Source organism: Dufourea novaeangliae, unplaced genomic scaffold, assembly GCF_001272555.1.
Source record: "Dufourea novaeangliae isolate 0120121106 unplaced genomic scaffold, ASM127255v1 scaffold8, whole genome shotgun sequence".
Taxonomy (NCBI): Eukaryota; Metazoa; Arthropoda; class Insecta; order Hymenoptera; family Halictidae; genus Dufourea; species Dufourea novaeangliae.
Window position 1 is genome coordinate 11,434,477 of NW_015373923.1, and position 19,607 is coordinate 11,454,083.

The 19,607-nt window shown below is 41.2% G+C and overlaps 1 protein-coding gene across 1 annotated transcript in view; it reads left to right on the forward strand.

Annotated features, from left to right (window-relative positions):
- Window positions 1–19,607, forward strand: part of LOC107194629 (protein patched) — a 78,755-nt gene that overhangs the window by 16,675 nt on the left and 42,473 nt on the right. The window contains 1 exon segment of the mRNA XM_015584276.1: window positions 5,404–5,596. Within this exon segment, the coding sequence (XP_015439762.1) occupies window positions 5,404–5,596 (193 nt within the window).

Below are 19,607 nucleotides of genomic sequence, written 5' to 3' on the forward strand. Positions count from 1 at the left end.
AACATTTTACGGTGAGTACCGTCTGTCCCCCGTCATACCGCCTTTCGCGACCGTAAAAAGTTGAAACAGATTCATTACTCAACTCGGTACCAAGTCGGCCGATAGATATATCCGACTCTTGATTGAATCTCAACGGAGTTAAAAGGCAAACTTGATATTTCACGATGATGTTATCTCCGATCGAGGAGCATGATGCTTTCACAGAAAGAAACAAGACATTATATTGCGACGAAATTCCGTCGAGTCAGCCTCTCCCTTGGTGGTTCCCTGGCACTCCGCAGGAAGAAAATCGAAAGGCCAGACCGTTATAATAACTCAATCTAGTCGTCCCAGGAGCCCAGTGACATAACTCCCACCCCGTTCGTGTTGTAGTCGTCGTGCAGCGACCACGATTAAACAATTATCATGGGCGGGCGTATGGAGAAAAAGATAGAACGAGGAAGTTGGATCACCAGGTCGCTGGTAACGAACTCAGTGTCGTGTCGTGTCGTTTCTGTTGCCAGACTATCTCGAAGGATGGCGAAGATGGAGTGAAGTCTCGAGAAGGAGATGGTAAGGGGGGGGGAGGGGAGAGTCTACGCTTAACGAATTTATGTTATTCGTACTTTTAATGTTTTTTACGACGCGACACGAGCTTCGCGAGGAGATAGCAGACAGCATAACAGGATCTTATGTCAACGACGGTGGTCCCAGCGCCACGAGGTTGTAATATGTAGATATTGCCCACCACGAGGAACCCCATAAGGTCCACGGGGACCACTTACGGGAAAAAGGGGGAATTCCTTCTTCTCCTCTCTTGGCTGAGTCTCTGCTGCTCTCCTGCACGTATACACTGCAGCTATATAGACGTCTCGAGAGCGACTCGTGGCGTCTCCGCTTCCTTTTTCTCTTTTTTTTTTTACCCTTACTCTCCCTTCGTCCTTCCTTGCCCTGTCCTCTCCTTTCGGTTTCTTCGCTTGATCCCGAACCGTACGAGAAAATTCGACCGCATTCCCCTACTTTCGACGACGATTTGTTTGCCTCCACCGGCACTCAAGCTTGCGATTGCTGACCTGGATTCTGTGAACTGTGTTCGGGAATCATTTAAATCGCTGGGTATGTTTCTCTGCTTAACGTATTCATTAGGTTTTACATTTGGGAGTTGTAGTCTTTTGAACTTTGTGTGCTTCTTAGCAATCAAAATGAAGTAAAATAGATCATTTGTGATGTCAAATTTCAAGAGAATATCGATACAGTATAATTGAACATGTTTAATTGATGAATGTGGAATAAAGAAAATCTTCGAATAATCGTAATAACGGGCGTGTGGTGTCTGTACTATTGATTACTATTGCTAAAAAATGTTTGAAAATATTGAACATTCGTTTACCATTTAATGAGTTAAACATATTTAACTTCGCATGAATATATTTAGTAGTACTTTACGATAACAAATGACTCTGCTATACCAATAGTCGTATTTTGTTTTCGTTCAAATCTTGCAGTTTAACAGCTATTATTTTTTAAGTAAAAGTTTTCTATAATATCTAAGCATCATTAAGGCGAATTTCTCAGTTGATCTAAAATTATAAAGCATCTTTGTTACGTCTTCTAGCCATATCAGGGGATATGTTTGATATCAGAACCACTTCATACTTGAGATGACTTGGGAATTTCAGATAAACTTAGGTTCATTATTGTCGGATAAAAGAACTTCTTTCACAGTATAACATGAATAAATCTACTAACTAGAAGTAACATTCTCTAACCCAAAAGACGACTAAACACGTTACAATTTCCAGCGATCTTTTCTACTACAACTCGTCTGTCATTTTGAATAAGTTCGTCAATATGAGATTCCAGAGCTGAAGGTGAAACCTCGATTGATCATCCCGCATGTTGCCTATCAGAAACATCTGTTCTACCATTTTTAACCCGATCAACCCATTCATAAAGATTTGCACGATTCATACTACTTATACCGCATTGCTTAAGCATCGGGGAGTTGGTTTAGCACCCTTAGAAACCAGAAATCTTATCACTGAACGCTGTTCTCTCAAAGTGCACTTCTCGAGAGGATTTGTCATTGTTAAATGACTGACAACGGTTACGTCATTAAACTAATTGCGGGATACCAACTTATAAAAATATCATACTTCCTATTCAGATATCATTTCAATGGAAGCTTTTGTCTCTTTACTTATCGAAAGGCTCCGGTGTTTCTCTAAAAATGATCTCGGCATGTATCATCAATCTACCGGCAATCATTCGCGAAAGAAAAGAGAAAGGAGCGCAAAAAGACCCCCGGTGAATTCCCCGGAGGATCCGTGCGAGAAGCTCGGGGTCCGTTCATAGTCTTATTCCACGGAGGTCGGTCGAAGGCACAGCTCCAGAGTTCCCCGGGGACCATGTGGCCGACGAGGATTGTCTGCACGTCTAGAGTTACCCGAGTCTGGCCGGCCGCGAGGCCGCGGCACGAGAGTTAATTGGCTGGAAAACCTTGCTATCCGATACTCGACGCCCCGGCTACTGCCCCGAGATACGTAAGCGTGTGTAATCTGTATTTTCATCTGTACGCCTATCGTGCGCTGGCTCTGGGCTCTCTTTCTCTCTCATACACACACCTCTTCTCTTCATACCAGGCTTCTGCCGAAGCCCAGGCCTCTAACTGTACCTCGACGAGCGGCGTAGACACCGGAGGAGAAAAGCGTCTCCGCTCCTTTTCTCCACGAGCCTCGATTCCCTTCTGATCCATGGTCTCTCTTCCCGTCCTTCCTTCTCCGTCTTTCTTTCCCTGTCGGCCAGGAAAGATAGGTATTGTTGCGGGTGGTCCGTGGTGCACATTGTCAGACCGGCCACCAGGTAGTGTGCAACGTTGCCGCTCGCAATGTTGCAACCGCTCCTCTCTCCCTTCTATCCTCCCTTCCTTTCTCCCTCTCTCTGAGCTTCTTTTCCTCCGTCGTTTTCTGTTAATTTGCCATGGACTCTCTCTCTCTCTCTCTCTCTCTCTCTCTCTCTCTCTCTCTCTCTCTCTCTCTCTCTGTCGTTACGTTGGGTGTCCTCTCTGTCTTCGTCTCATTTTTATGCTGTTAATCGTCGTATATCATGAATCTCTGTTATGATGGCTTCGAGGATTGACTGAGAAATAAGATCTGTGCTAACCCCGAGGAAAAGGTATTTTTGATCGAACAAACTCAACGATTATATTAGAAATGATTATTTGAACAAGGTGTTAATATGTATGAAAATAAAAATGTTTATTTCTTTGGAAACTATAAATGAGAAGGTGAAACTGCTGTTGAAGGAAGTGCTCAATCATCTCCAAACGTTGAAAAAGATATTTGATTTACTGTCGTTTCTTTTATTTACAAGATTAGAAAGATTTCGATACTTTGTATTGCATCCTACACGGTTTTCTGTAATTTTCATAATACGGTAAGCACTTTTGTGTACCATCTCTGTCATGTATTAGGTTCTTACATATTAAATGTCGTTTTTCAGCGCGCTTTGGTACAGCCATCTTAATTTTTACGAAACTAGGATCAACAAACTTGTAACTCGTTTCCAATGAAATCTTAATTCAGGTGGATCTTACGTCGATTAAACGTTTCACGGAAGGTTATAATTATTCCAACTTCACAGTCCGGAAACGACATTTATTATGCAATGATACACACTATTTTACCATAAGAAATCAATCCAAAAAAACATCAGGATGATCCCTAAGCTCATAAAAATAGCTTATACTGTTTTGAAGTTTCTGAAGAAAAATCTTTCATTGCCTCAGAAACAGTGAAAGAGTCCTTTTAAGATTGACCGTTTTTTAGTGTAAGCGCCTTAATTTACTTTTGATCGTTCTCTGAGCCGATCTGGTATTGCATAACAACGCTCATTTATCAATCAGCTCTCCTATTTCCCTCGAGCCGCAAGAGTTTCCGCTATCATTCATCTGATCAGCCTGTTCCGCTTCAATTTTTTTAACCCCCCCCCCTCACTATAAGCACGTATACGGTCTTTTGTCTATGCGTTTTATTTTCACCGTCAGCCACCTCTTTTCTTGACTCGGTCGTTGCAGTTAAGAGGTAGTACGCACGTTCGTACGAACAACCCGCGGCCAGCTACTTATCATCGTCAAAGCCCACGCGGCCAATTTAAAGCGCGCCGGCTGCCGTTCCGGCCGCGCCGCCCTTTAACCGCCTGGAATCTGCTCTTTTTCTTGAAAATCGTAGGCGGTACCGGCAGGATGACTCGTAAACCTGCTGGATTCGAATTGGAAACTCGAATGTCGCGACGCTGTTTCATTGTCGAAACGATCTCACGTTGTCGGTAACGGCACCGCTTCAAAATTCATATATAAATGTAAGTTGCACTGGATTTGTGAACTTTACTTGAAGGAAAGGGGAGTGCAGTTTAGCAGTAGTTCACATTCACAGTAAGTAGACTGTTGGTTATATATGTGTTATATGGTGGGTTGGTTCTAATAACATAGGAGACAAAACTTTAATGAAATTTAATCAAGATTCTGTTTTGTCCTTGACTTAATACAATACTTTTAGTTAAAGAGCTACTATACTTTTGAATTAGAGATTAGAGGATTGGAAGCGAAAGGAATTTTTCTTTTTGCTCAAAGAATATGATAAAGTTTGCAATAAAAATTGGTACAATATTCGTTAATATGTTGATGCCATAGATGACGTCAGTGACTAGCGATGTTAAAATTAAAACACTTGCATCATATAGACAGTAATACTTTTATGCTTTTAAATACTAATGCTGTTCTAACATAAAGTGGTAACTTTCGAAAAAATAAATGCATAAAATATCGTGATATAGTTCAATTGAATAATTTGATATAGTGAAGACTTCAATACACTATTGAAGAGAAGGTATAACATTCAACATGTCAAATACAAATTAAATCTAATCATCAGTAATGAATACACTTTCATAGACGTAAACGTCCCTAACTAAAACTCAACCACATATGAGTTTTACAAGAACAAATTTGTCTATTTTGTATTCGTACAATCTATATCCAGTTGAAATTGAAAATGTTAAGGAGACAAAATACCAAGAAAGAGCACTGCACGCATAGTAGACCCCTATTTATCTGAACACAATTTGTGACGTCCTATTATCGAAGTTACTACGGAAGAAAATGTCTTATTATATGAACACTGTGATTGTCGGGCCATATGTCGTCTAGTCATGAACAACGGGAAGCACTACAATTATGTGGACTTCTATTATACGAACGTCTCAATTATCCAAACTGTCCTGTCCTCCGTTAGTTTCGGATAATGAGGTTCCGAGGTACCTCGGGATTAGTTCTTAACGCAAAGATACCTATCTTGGAATTCCTTCCGGAGCACCTTTTTCCACGAAGGAACAGGCTAAAATCCCGGTTCCCTTTTTGCTTTTCAGGGCAAAGCGGAAGGTCAGAGGTCTGCGGTGTGGATCAGGGCAAGGCTGCAGGATCAGCTGAGTCAGCTGGGCTACTTCCTGCAGAGGCATGCAGGCAAGGTCCTCTTCCTCGCGATCATCGCTTTGGCTACGTTCTGCGTTGCCCTAAAGTCCGCTCAAGTTCACAGCAAGGTCGAACAGCTTTGGGTTCAAGGTAAGTGCGTCATCGAAGTATATATTTCCTAGGCACGAAAGCATTTTCAGTGTTCGACGCCTCTATCTTTGATTGTATTTTATCGAAACGTAACCTCCTCTATTTAGCAATTCTCGCGTTAGAAAATTGTGTTGGGACCCGTGAAATGAATTAGGTTTTTGTGTTATTTTTTAGGTAATTTTCTTCCTTATAAATAAAAATTGCACTTTTCATTAAAAGTAACAATTAGATATAAACAATGTCTGACATCTCTGTTTTAATGTGAACATTCAAACTCGATTGGATAGAGTTTGTTGATATTCACACTAAAACTGGATTTTTGAGAATTATTAGGTTCCAATCAGAAAATTGAACATTTTTATCCAAAATGCACTGATAATAAGTGGTCAGGAAGATGAAATATGGTCGTACAGAATCATATCAATGATGTTTCAAATTCATTTGAAATGCGCAGATTTTATAACCAATTAATAAGAGGTACGAAAATTAACATGATCTAATACACGACAAATCTAGTAATTGTAGAGATTAAAGGTTTGAATTGATGAATGACTGAGGAATTTTGTAACATGACAATGTTCCGACAGTTCCCACTGTAATACGGAAGCAAATCTGGTACGGAATGCATTTTCTGCAAATCGTTGTACTCGATCTATCCTGCAAAGTGTAGAACACAAGCTTATGTGTCCACGACGACAGGGACATTATTCTCTTGCTTTCAACATTCCCTGCACACCCCCGAACCCTTGAAAGATTTGATTTCGCGAGCGCTTGAAGTTAACTGCCCAAGTGTACTCATTCTCTACGCTGATATATAACCGAAATTTTTATTCTAATAATTAAACCTTCACGTTTATAATAATAGCCAGATTAACGTTTTAATATGTAATTTTTTATGTAACAGAGAAGAATCTGACCTGCGCTATTTTTCTGTTTAAATTTCAACATAACATCGTAGAAAACTTTTTTAAAAGCATATAGAATTTAGAAACGCAGATGTAGGAAAACTTTTTTTTTTTATAAAATCAAGATATAATTGTAGTCCGTGTTTTTATCTGGTTAATTCTTTCCATTGTGTTGTTTTATACGTTCCGATTATAAGTGAATAATGATAAATAGAAACGATTTATCTTAGAGTTTAATGGTTTGTAATTAAAGCCGGCCAGAATTGTCCAAGTCGAACCGTGCATTTTTAGAGTAGTAGATATGCTCGAAAAATAGACAGTTTCAGGTGAAAAAATGCCGTCAGGCGAAGGAGGATAGGGGGAGAAAGAGAGAGAGAGAGAAGTCGTAGTGGAGTGACAAAAGGAGGACAGAGAATTGAAGGAAAGACCGTTTTACCCCCACGCCGGGCACACGGTACATTAGTTAGCTCGCTGGGTGGCCCTCTATATTTATCCGTGGTCCGAAACGCTAATTCGAACACCCCGTTGCTAACTTAAACTTCAAGCGTGCGGGCGAAATCGAAAGATGTCGGGTAGCTTGATAGAATTATACAGGGTGGGCTGTAATTCTTGGCCTGACTGAATGAAAAAAATTCCTCAGTCGAAATTAAGAAAAAGAAATATTTAATGAAGCTCGCTTGTACATATGAATCGATTAAACAAAAAAATTTTTATGATTTTGTGAGTACCCAGACTCGTTGGAATCCATGTCATTATATTTGACGGAAGTTGTGTATGGCTTACCTACATGTATTTTGAGTGTCGATATTTCAACTTTACAGGTTAAAATGTTTGCTCCAGTATTTATTACTACTATATTTATTTACTACTACATATACATTGTATACAATTATTTCTTTCACCTTTTATGAATTTCCTTACATAATAAGTTTTTTCATTTCTCATGGTTTCTTATATTGTCTGATTTCATTGAGAAATCGTGAAAAAATTTTGACCAGACTAACTTTTTAAATATTCAATTTTTATTTGAAACACCCGCCATATTGTAGTTTAGTTCGCCACTTCCGGTTTTTAACTGTGGTGGCGCCAAAAACACTATCACAATCGTTAACACGGGAGTGCCGTCCCCCTGAGACTGTCGTCTTCTCGCGTCTAGAAACAAAGTTGAGGCCGTTGGATTTTCTCGGCACCAGGGAACACTCGAACGGGAGATTGCAGACGTATCAGCATTTTACGAGAGTTTAATGAGCAAACGAGTTTGCGCGAGATCACTTTGGAACAACGTCCGAGCGGAGTAACGATTCCGCTAAGCGTGATTAAATGAAATTCTAACGAAGTGTCGGCAAATATTTCCATCAGTGATTACAACACCGGAAATCGTTAAAGTATCGTCGCTCCCGGACTAATTTTTCGCTCTCGAACTGTAATTCAGTTTAACAGATGCATATAAAATTTCTAATGAAACTAAATATCGAAGGACTCCAGTTCTCTGAGGCTAAGGGAAATAATTTTTTTGTAACGTTAACATATTATTCGAGTACCGTTAAATATCTTTAAGAAGTTATTAAATAAAAACATTCCGGAAATTCGGAATTTCTAAAAGCTGCTTTTAGGAATGTTTTAATTCAAAATAAAAGAGTTGTTCCATAGAGTAGTTCTAATCCTTGACGGAATTAGTATGTTTTGGCCGGGTATGGCCAAGCCTGTGATCGATGCCAAGGGTTTTGCTACAAGATACTGAACCAGTTAAATCGAAAATATGAATTCGGTTTTCACTTTGTTAGCATTTAAGCTTGTTACGGTAACTCGAAGTACACCATTCAGTTCCACTTATTTTGTAGATTCTAAATAAAATTAATTTTTCATAAATTCCTGAAAATATATTATGATTTAATAGGGATCCGTGCACTCTAATCGAAGTTATATTCAAAGAAACCTAAAGGTGATATACTTTTAGCCGATACTGTAGGTGACGATGGTAAAGATCTCGTTAAGTAAAACCCCATCAATATTGCGTGTATCTCTCGAGTGATCATCCGTGACCACCACGGACCCACAATGCACTCAGTGATGGTGTGGTAACCATTTTCAAAAATTTCCTATCGTCGATCATCAGTGACCACTCATCACCGAGAAGACAGGTGCCGGTTACGGGTAACCACAATGGCAGTCAACGTGTTAAAGGGCTAATGTGGTTAAGCCTGGGACTGGGGAGGGGTTGGAGGGGGAGGGAGGGTTGTTGCGTGGCCACGTGAGAAGTGGCCGGGCGAACGATACCGCGACGCGAGAAGTAAGAGGGCTCTTTCGAGATGGTGATTCGAGATGCGTGCATGCGTGCGCCACGCGGATCGGTACCGGATATCCGTGTGGTGACTGCGGCGGGGTCGCGGCGGGATATGCGGGCGTAGTGTTCCCTTGCGGACCGAGGGGGAAGAACGAAGATTCAGAAAAAAAAACGGCTGCGGGACGAAACGCGACGAGACACGACGCGACGCGACGATTGCCATCGCAAGATGGAAAGGAATTTAACTTTACGACCTGACGGCACCGCGATTTGACGATATTCCGGGAACGGCGTAAATTCTACCGACGAGAGAGATCGATAAACGTTGCTTTATGGGACCTCCTCGATCTCGCGACGAAAGACCGCGATCGTCGGAGCCCCACCAATCGAGGAAGACGGTTTCTATTATGCTGTTCGTTCACGGTTGTCTTTTTATTACGCTAAATTGTTTACATTTCAATTCAGTTGTGTTCGTACGAGGGAAAGCATCAGGATGTTGTGAAGAATCGAGGGTGTTGCGTTGCCCGGAAATTAAGTTGTATGAACAAGTGATCTTAGATTGATCTATACCTCTGTTTTAAATGAAGATGGAAAATATCGTAGGAGAAAATTTAGTATTGCAAAGCGAGATCCACTGTTCTCTGTTTTATAGAAAGATGTACATGACAATGACACACTACAGGGATAAAAGTTTGAAACCACTTGGTGATTTCTACCAAAATCGAAAGTCCTGATAAATTTTTTAGGTGCTGACTCATCAGTACAGACTCATTTTTAGAAATTTTAACATTTTCTTATATTCAAAGAACTCTTATATAAGTCATAATCCTAATTGAAGAGAACGTTTGGTGTGACCTCTCCTATTGTTTGAAAAGATATTCGGTTGTCACGTTATGTACATCCAGTGAGAGTCCAGTGCTGCATTGTGAGATCCTAATGCCCAGAATATATAAAGCCGTCATTAAAACTAAAAACGGTTTTCGGTGATTAAATTACCTATTTCTGTGCAGAAAATGGGACAAAGTGTAAAACATCGTGTTTATTAGTTTTTTGAACAATAAAACCGCCCCGGTTTCTTTAGAGATGTTCATCTTTCCTGAAATAGCTTCTGCTTCGTTTAATTCACATAGTGATTCCAAACTTTTGACCGCTAGTGTATATAAAATCTTCATGAAAGTTTTTTGTCCCTCGTGTTTCATAAAAAGAATGTTAGCTTCAGAAATTACCAAAAAATCCGACCGTCTTATTCCTCTAATACCTGTAGGAGGAAGACCCCTTAAATGGACGTCGATCAAGTGTGGAAAGGGGCGACCGGCGTCGGTTTTCAATTACCTGCGCTCTCGTACCTGTTACGCGTTTCCTCCTCGTGGCCCGGGTCGCTCATCCCCTTTTATTTTATTGTGACGGGAAAGAAGACCGCGGCGCAGGCTTTTTCGGTGTATCAAAAGACAACGATAAGAAACGGGTGGAAGTTATAATTCAACGTTTCGTCTCGGATCCTTGCAGCTGCGATCTGGCGGAAAAGAATCCAGGCGAGCGTAATTAAGGCAAACGTCGGACGTTGGAAGTGGAACGCATGAAATTCAATGAAAAATTGCCAAAATTGTATATCCTGGCTCGTAAATTCGAATCCTAGGGGCGCGCGAGCGCAGGTGGATAACGTTTTTGTGAATCAAAAATCGAGCGCATCCACTTAATTCAGTCCCTTTTGCCCTTGTTTTCGCGCATACACACGGCGGCGGCGCGGTAGGTTCGCTAAACAGAGGAAGAGAGAGAGGCTGGCACACGCGCCAATATCCCCCGTCTCGTTTTATCGTTCGGTGGTCTCTTTCTCGTCTTGTACATCCGTATACGGCGGAGGCGGTTCAGTCTTGAATCTGGCGGGTAAAGGACAGACAACGAGGTGGAAGGAGACCGACGAGGGGGCTCCCTTTGCCGCGCCTTTCAGAGATAATACGTTTGTATAGGTCACTCCAAGAGTCGTGAACTTTTTCTTTCATTAACATTAGACCGGTAAATACAAGGTTTTTAAAAGCTACAAAATAATAAATTAATTTGGTTGTTTGTATATACAGTCGCTGCCAAAAGTTTTCGACTAAGTTGTAATTTCAACATATATTTTTACAAATTTATAATTCGAACAAACTCTTGGTATACACATATTTAGGATACATTGCTTCTTCAGGTTAATTGATATTAAAAATTGTTTTGCATAACAATATTCTGTCCTCCTGTTTCTAAGGAATACGGACCTGACAAAAGTTACGACAGAGATATAGTGAAATTAGTCTAGCCGGAAACTTTTGGCAGCCACTTGTATATTGTAACGAAAAGTGAGCAAAATTTCAGATAATGCATTGTTATAAATTTTAACAAGTTTTATGTAAAGTTACGGACTGGTTATTTTTACTGCTTTGGTAAAAGATCGATTTGCATTGGAAGCGGATAATTAGGTAAAATGTAATCTAATTACAACATTCAAATCAGAATTACAATGTAATTGCAATGGAATTGCAAGACAATTACAGTACAATTACATTGTAATTAATTATACTAAATTTACAATAAAAATTACAATGTATGTGTAATTGTAATTATCATATAATCACATTGCAATTTAGATTTTGTAATTAGATTACATTTTGCCCAACTCTGGAATACAGTACGAACAATTCGATTCTTATATTTCTATGAAAATTAAATTTTTTAAGATGTTGATTTATCTATTTGAAAGGAATGAAAAAGATATTTGAAGACAATTTAATTCTGGGAATTCATTTACTTCGACAAAGATTACTTTATTTATGGGAGGAGTGATTTTCCTTTGAAATAATCTTGCTTAATAAATTCTCAGAACCAGTCGAAACAATTCTTCGACACCACATTTGCGTTTTACTATCATAATACCTATTTCTGAGTCTTTCATACCTATTCTGTCAAATGCGCTTCAAGGATTTAATCTATGAATTTAATCTATTCGGTGCCACTTTCGTAATCACAAGTATTTTAGTCGTATTATCCTTATTGTTTTCAGATGAAAATATAGCAGAGTAGATACAATGAGATTTCTACTATAAACAACGAATCCAACGTTTCGTCTCTATTTGTACAATTTGATTCAAAATTTGTTAGTTGTGCTTCTTATACTCCAAGCTTTTTGTCTCTTACAAAAATATATTATATTTTTTGGAAAGTTTGTATTTATAGAAATGTATAATAGTATCCATTAACACGAACAAATCAAAATCAGATATATACATTCGTATATCTCAAATTTACTTCTGTGAAAGTATCTTCTATTTTAATGCACGTTTGAGGCCTTCTGTAGCAAATACAGAAGTACATATGTATATCAATAAGATAAGTAAACTTTACTTCTATACATACCTTCTTCAAGACTAATTTCTGTGCTTACAAAGATTAAATAGTTCTCCATTTTAGCGAACAGTGTTTTCCTAAATCATCAACCCACTCTAAATAGAACCGCCCTATATAAGACACACAACCAACAGACACACGAAACCTATTCAAACAAAAGCACGATTTAACCATGTTTTCCTTAGCCAAGCAATATTCTCAAATATTTACATATCATATTCCCAACAGTTGAATAACTGCCACTAATCCTACACCCGTGAAATGAAAACGAAATTGGACACGTAGACCGAACGCAGAATCTGGACATCTTTCGAAAGGAAAACCTGGCCCCCGAAAAATTAGCGTGGGCCCTAGAACTCGGAAGTGGCTGAACGGACGTCTTCCTGGAACGACCTGTACCGAGGGGCCAGTCGGTGCAAGGAGGCCGCCGCGGCGTTAGTGTGACAAGGACAGAGAGAGGACGAAGGCACGACCGTGCACGAGGGCTGGCCGACTGCTTACATCTTCATTAGGCCCCCATGCCTCTGAGTGCGAGGGAGAGGGGGGCCCGGCCCGATGGTGGGACGGAGACGGAGCCGGAGAAGAAGAAAACGATGATGAAGCGAGAGAGAGGAGGACACAATGCTTGGGCCACGGGAGAGAGCGAAACGGAGGGATTCCGTAAGGCCGCAACGGGGATAAGAAAGTCAGAAGACCGTCGTCCAAAGACCCACCGGGAATCTGTTGTTGTTGCAGCGACGGACGGACGAACGGCCGCGTAAACAGAGGATCTCATCTTCTGTTTACCACGTAGAGCTTGTGGTATTCCGATTCTTATTGGAACAAGGACATCATTAGTGCGCCTGTTCAGAAAGGATCCTAGAAATGTATCCCAGAATAGGATATTATTCCAGTCAATGTATGCTACAACAGCTTCGCGCGATCATTCGTTCATTATTGAATCATTATTGATATATCGAATGGTTTTGATAAAGGTGGACAGCTTTATCCATTTTCTCGATCGTGTGTTCAAGTTTCATTTCGATGAATATTTTTTCAGTCGAATAGAAGCTAGATAAGTCTCCTAAGCCAGATCAGATTTTAAAAACTACCCTCGATGGAACTTTCCTCCCGAGGATCGTCCGCAAAAAGATACTTATCAGTCCGCGAACGTGTCGTATCACCGTGAACGTAATTTCCGTTGGAAAAAAGTGGCGCAGCAACGCCAAATGAGAACCGCTGGGATTGGATGGGGCTCGGTTCCGGTGAATGGTCGCGGTGGGTGGCCCAGTGGGCTCTCTGTGTGCTCCAAGCCAACCCAGCCAGCCAACCAGCGGTGGGCCTGCGTGCCTGAGCGATTGAGCCAAGTCTCAGCTCCTCCGTGAGCCTCAGAGAGCTAAGCCTGCTTCGAAGGGCCCTTCGTTTTCTTCTCCCGTCTTCCTTCGCCGTAGTAGTGCTCCTGCTCCCTCAAAACTCCGTCAGGAACAGTCAAGAAAGGGGCCACGAGGATTTCTACGCCAAGTAGCCTTAGCCTCAGCCTCGTCCAGGCCTCTGGTCCTTTCCTTTTCCCATCTCGTTGTACCCGTCTCTACTATCCATCCGATGGGCATCAACCCCGAATGTTTATCCGCAAGACCTACGATAATGAAGCCACTGGAGATAGAGTTTTATAGACCAACTTTCACGAACATATGATTGACTCTATCGCCGACTGCCAGGGTGAAGAGGTCTTTTATTGTGCGATCGATGTTCCTGAATGTTCTGTCGCGTTTCCTGTGAATCTGCTTTTATCGACTTGACTTGATCCAGTACGAGATTAGACCGCGGTTCTTCCAGGACCAGGGAGTACTTATTGAATACCGAAACTCTCGTGGCGATGAAATTAGGTGTTAACGACGTTATTGGCGGAATTGATGCGTCGATCGACTTGATTCATCCTTTCCCTCGTCGAAAGTAGGTGACACCGTTCGATCGCGGTGACGAAGTATCGTCTGAAAAACATTATGCTGATGTCCCTGGTAACTCATCAACCCGGGCAGAAATTAAGAAGAGCTTGTAGACCTTGATGATGTTACGAACACCTCGTGGAATTTATGTCTTTTTGCGTTACGCCTAATTGCCAATTATGATAATACATGAGGTGCGCGGGAACCGCTGTCCATAGATTACTCGACTGTTGTAATAGAGGAGTCGATCGAACGGATAACGCAGTTTCGTCATAATGGAAACGAACAAATGAACTCGTGGTGTTCGTATCGAGAGAATCGTTAAAATGATTAGCATTGAAAGTAGTCAAATCTTTACGACAAATTAGAATGTATTACTTTTTTCAATTCTTTTTAGTACAAATTATTGTGTATCCCAATAGATCGAATATTCGTGCCATCCTTTACAGACTGTAGCAACTAATACTGTAATACTGTTCCATTTATTTATCAAAACTTTCTAACATCAACGGACAACTTGTATTCGTCACTGTACTGTGGATGTTTATGCAAATATAAGTTTTTATGGATTAGTTTATAAAAACTGTTATCCCCTTTACTCCACTAAGGGTTCCATCTAGTTCGAAAGTAAAGAAACATCTTATTAAACTTTATTAACCTTTTGATTGTACTGACATTGAACAATCGGGTATGTTATAAATGCATAAAATCCACAGTCTAATTATTAGCATCATCATGAAATTCAGTATGAAATGTGTAAATTGGCCAAGTTTTTATTGAATATGTACGTTAAGAATTTATTCGAGGAACCACAGGTCTGTATCAGTTGGGGAAATCTGAGGCGCCCTTAGTTCACATAGGGATATATGGTCCTGAGAGCATGTGGTTTTTATATTTTCACACGCCGTAAAGCTGTCCACACGTGCATTTCCACGTACGCTGACAGCCGTTCAATCTTGGTAGTCCCCTGGGATCAGCTTCCAAAACGGAAGAGGCCACTTTCCGGAACTTATTCATAAAACGTCAGAGGGAACCGTTTCATGGAACGTTTATTTAGCAACAGATGGCTGCTACTGCTGCAGAAGCGTACAATAAATAAGCGGTTCAAGCGAACGCTGCTTGTAGAAGCATCACAGCCAAATCGAATCATCTGTCTTAAACTACACCTGTTCTGTAAAATTCTCTAAATATCTGAACTATAAAATTGAAACAGACATCATCAGAGTGTCGTGGTTTAGGCCCAGAGTCCCATCATGTGACCACGACAACCGATCAATCCGCGTTTTAGACAACCGTTTCGTGGTCACCGGGGACAAGCATTCGGCTAGGTAATATCACAAAATTAACGTATAACCGGTAATTGGACGGAATATCCCTTTAACGATTCTACGGTCGTGTCCTGCCTTGTCCGGCTTAACAGCCTCCTCGTTTGAAATTTAAGGAGGAGAACTTAAGGAGGGCTGCCACCATCGTTGCTTCTGCTCCTACCGTCGTGGCATTTAAGGACGAAGCACGAGAACCAACGAAAAGGGGGTGAGCTGATCTCTCTGTTTCCCCTCTCTTTCTGCCTCCCTACCGTATTTCCCGGGCGGGCAGGCGGTTCCGTTCGTTGTGTTTCTGTCGGTCGCGCGGGCAAAGGGCCGCTCCATTGCACCTGCTCCCCCTCATAGTGCCCCGTCCACGTTTCTCTTGGCGGTAGAGAAGAGGAGGAGGGAACACGCGCACGTTCGTTCGTTCGTTCGTTCGTTTCTTCTCTCTTTTCTCCGTCTTCCTTTCCACTCTTTTCCCCCTTTTTCTTCGGAGGGCTGTGTTGATCCAAGCCACGGCTCCACGTCCGGCAGCCTCTTCCCTTGGGGCGAGCATCGAATTATGGTTAAACGTCGGGTTCTTCCTCCTGCGCCGCAGGGATGGAGACGAGATGCAGGAGGTGGAGGCCACACTGTCGCATGTGGGAGAACGAGGTCGTTTTATTTCACCGGGGGGGAGAAAACGTTCGTTGCGCTTGCGTAATTATTTTGCGGTACGTGCAATTTGGAAGGTACTCATTAGCCCGTAAAACGGAAAGGATACCTGTTTTCGTTTCGTTACCTTGGCGAAACGCAATCGTCACGCTAATGTATGTACAACCGCTTATATCCAAAGTACCTGCGCTCTCGGGACAGTAACAGCTAAACAAGTCCAATGCAATAGGTGACCGTAATCAGGTGTACTGTTACATCTAATTGTGTTTTCTAATCCCCGGTCTGTATCATCGATTGTCGCTGACAAGACCGAATGTGATCGAAAGGCGGATCCGCGATGGGGGAAAGAAAACGGGAACGGTGAGGAATCGTCCGTTGCTGTCCCCGGTTACCCGTTCTGGCTGGATCCGTGGCGGCGGGGTGAATGAGACAAAGTCGACGGAGCTAAAAGACGCGCGGCCATTCAAAGGTGTCCCGGAGGGACAGAGAGATCAACAACGCGGATTCTTCCACTGGTTACGATCACGGTAGTCGGGAAGGGTGCGGATAGAACGGGTACGTCGGTCCTCGCCCCCGTGAACCAGACAGGGACGGAGAAATAATTACAGAGACTACCCGCCGATAAATCAAGATCCGTGCCCCTCCTCTTCTTCCTCCTCCTCCTTTCTCTTCCTCCAGGGCTCTCTGCTGAATCACAGGAGACTCTCTGGCCCCCTTCCTCTCATCCCCCTTCCCTACCCTCGTTTTTCTCTCCCTCTGTCGATCTTGCCACGCCGGCTCCCTCCCGCTCATTTCTCTCTTCTTCATCTACCGCTTCTTCCTCTTTATCGTGCTTTTCTCCGTTAAGACGCGTGTTTCTTGCTACGCGGAGCGTAAAGAGTAGTGTCTTTATTACGCTCGATGGTCCCCGGCGCATTCTACAGGTTGATTCATCTTCCGGTGGAGCAGCGGGGGCTAGGATCGCCGTCGCCGCGGCCTCGTAATGTTTCGTTTCACGTGGGCGGCCACAAGAGAGGCTGAGAAACTCGTTGTAAGTGATTCCGTTCGTAAGGAAACGCTGCTCCGTCGCCGGGTGGTTGGCGGAGAATCTTGCCGCCACGAAGTTTCTAGCCAGTTTGTGGTCATTCTTATTGTGCGTTTTGCATGGACATTTTCTAGTGCCATAGATCTTTCGAATGTAAATCTTTGCGTAAAGGAAACAATCTTACTATTCCACGAAGGAATAGAAATAAATAATAAGGTTACTAGTGTATATCGTTATAATTTTTCATAAATATGCATTGATATATAGGTATTATTTTTATTCGAAAGATCCACTGTTTTTCATACATCTGTTTAACAGCATCTCGATAACAATATCCTTGATCAATCCTCGTGCACTGTTCGGGCCAGTTCGACCAGAATTCAGACTTTTAATTGGACACCAGCAGTGTAGTTAATAACGATCAAGGGGTATGTAAGTAGATCTCCTTAATTCAATTTTAGCGTAGACCGAGTTTAATTTAAGGAACAATAAATCAAAAATTTGTTGAATAATGCACGAAGGTTAAACAGCCGAAAATCTGGATAAAAGTACTTGTGAAATGTTGAAAAGTAAATGTTGAATATATGTTATACTTCTGTCTAATCAATTTCCATGCACTGTCACGATTAGATCAAATAGGATTACTAATTACCCGTCACTTATGAAAATATATTGATATATTACCACTACCAAATTAAATGCATGTGACAATTCTCGAACGAAGACAGTCATTTTTTCTTGTTTTGCTTCCGGTGAAGCTTCCGTGTCGGTGGATCAGTGGACTCTAGGGGGATCACATTGTCAACCTGTAAAAAAATACATAGCGGTTTTCGGCATTCAGCGCAATCAGGTTCCCTTCTTCTTCACGCCACCTTCATTACTGTTCGTCCTCCGAGGTTTACGGTCAGGGTATCTGTCCCTGTTACCCAGGTCGGTCACGATGACCCTTCTGCTTGGAACAATATCTTTTCCTCCAGCATCCACCGAACGTTCTCTCCCTAGAACAGTATTACATAATGCCTCATAACGACTTTCATTAACTCACGTCACGATACCAGGGCCATTATATAAACATTCTACGTATAGATTCGAGCGTAGATAAATGTGGACAATTACTTCTGATTAATTATTCGCGGTCCTGTCTGACAGTAATTCATACGCTTGTGCTTTCTTTTATTTCTTTTTTTTTTCGGATTCTATTGGCTGGTTACTAACTGAATCTCTTACATAGACGCACTTTTAAATCTGTGATTTGAAAGTAATCGACATTTCTCCTAGTTAATTGGATTCGTTTCTGTTTCAACTTGTCGTTTAATTGTTTCATCTTTTTGTGGGAATTTTCTAATAATATTTTAATTAAACCAGGAACTTCTACCGAAACGTAAAATACCGGTATTATACGTTTCTTAGATATTTCGCGAATATCTTAGAAACTAAGAGAGATCGCCTATTATATGTATAAGGACAAGTTGTTCAGAATGATGGCCTTGACAACACATTTCAAGGTTATTGAAATCGGTGCTGAGGACCATGTTCTTGATAATTACCGTATTCCTTAACTATTGTATTTAATTCATTGGCTTGTAGTAGATCCATATTAAGACAAGAAAGATACCTCTTGCTACCCACTTGCGGTTGACCCAGAAAACGAGTTCAAAATTCACATTGTTACGATTATTGAATTTATTTACTTCTCCTTAGAGATTTAGATACTTCTCTTTAGAACAGAATCCTTTTATTCAATTGTATTGTCTTATAAAATTATTTATTTATAAAATTATCTTATATAAGTATTGAATTGTCAATAACGCGAAACAAATGAAGTAAATCAAAAGAAAGTTATAAGAATCATGGAACAGTACTGTAATAGAACACCATTATCAGAATATTTTCCTGGCTTACTCTTTTTATCATTATTGTATATGTTAACACGTTGACTGCCGTGCTAGTCACCGGTACTGGAGCCATTAAATGACGCGAAAAAATATTCACTTTTTTAACCAAAAACATTTAGCATATCGTAAACATAATTAATAGTATAATGAAAAGTAATAATGAAAGTAATGAGCGTTCAAGTCAACGCATAAACACTTATATCGTTAGTGGCAAACACAAAACCATATGTATTTTATTATAACATTGTTCCAATAGTAAAAACTGTGTCAGACAACGCGTTAATATAAAATGGAAATTTTCTACAATCCATTGTATCTGTCCTCGAACAGACCCAAGCAACATTCAACGAAGTTGATAAATTTGTAGAAACTATAAGAATTCGATGGTTCGAAGTTTTAAACGGTGCTCGGAAAGATTCTCTCGTAGGAGGAATCACTTCGAGCATAGTAACCCAGGTCGTTGTTTCCTCGGCGTCGCCCTCATTATTGTTCGTCCTTCGAGGTTTACGATCACGGTGTTCGTCCCTGTCCCTCAGATTGGTCACGATGAGGCCCCCGTACGTTCGTTTCCACTCGTATATCCCTGAATATCGACTCGAAAGACCGCCCGTTGACTCTTTCAGTTGGTTCTTCGTCGTC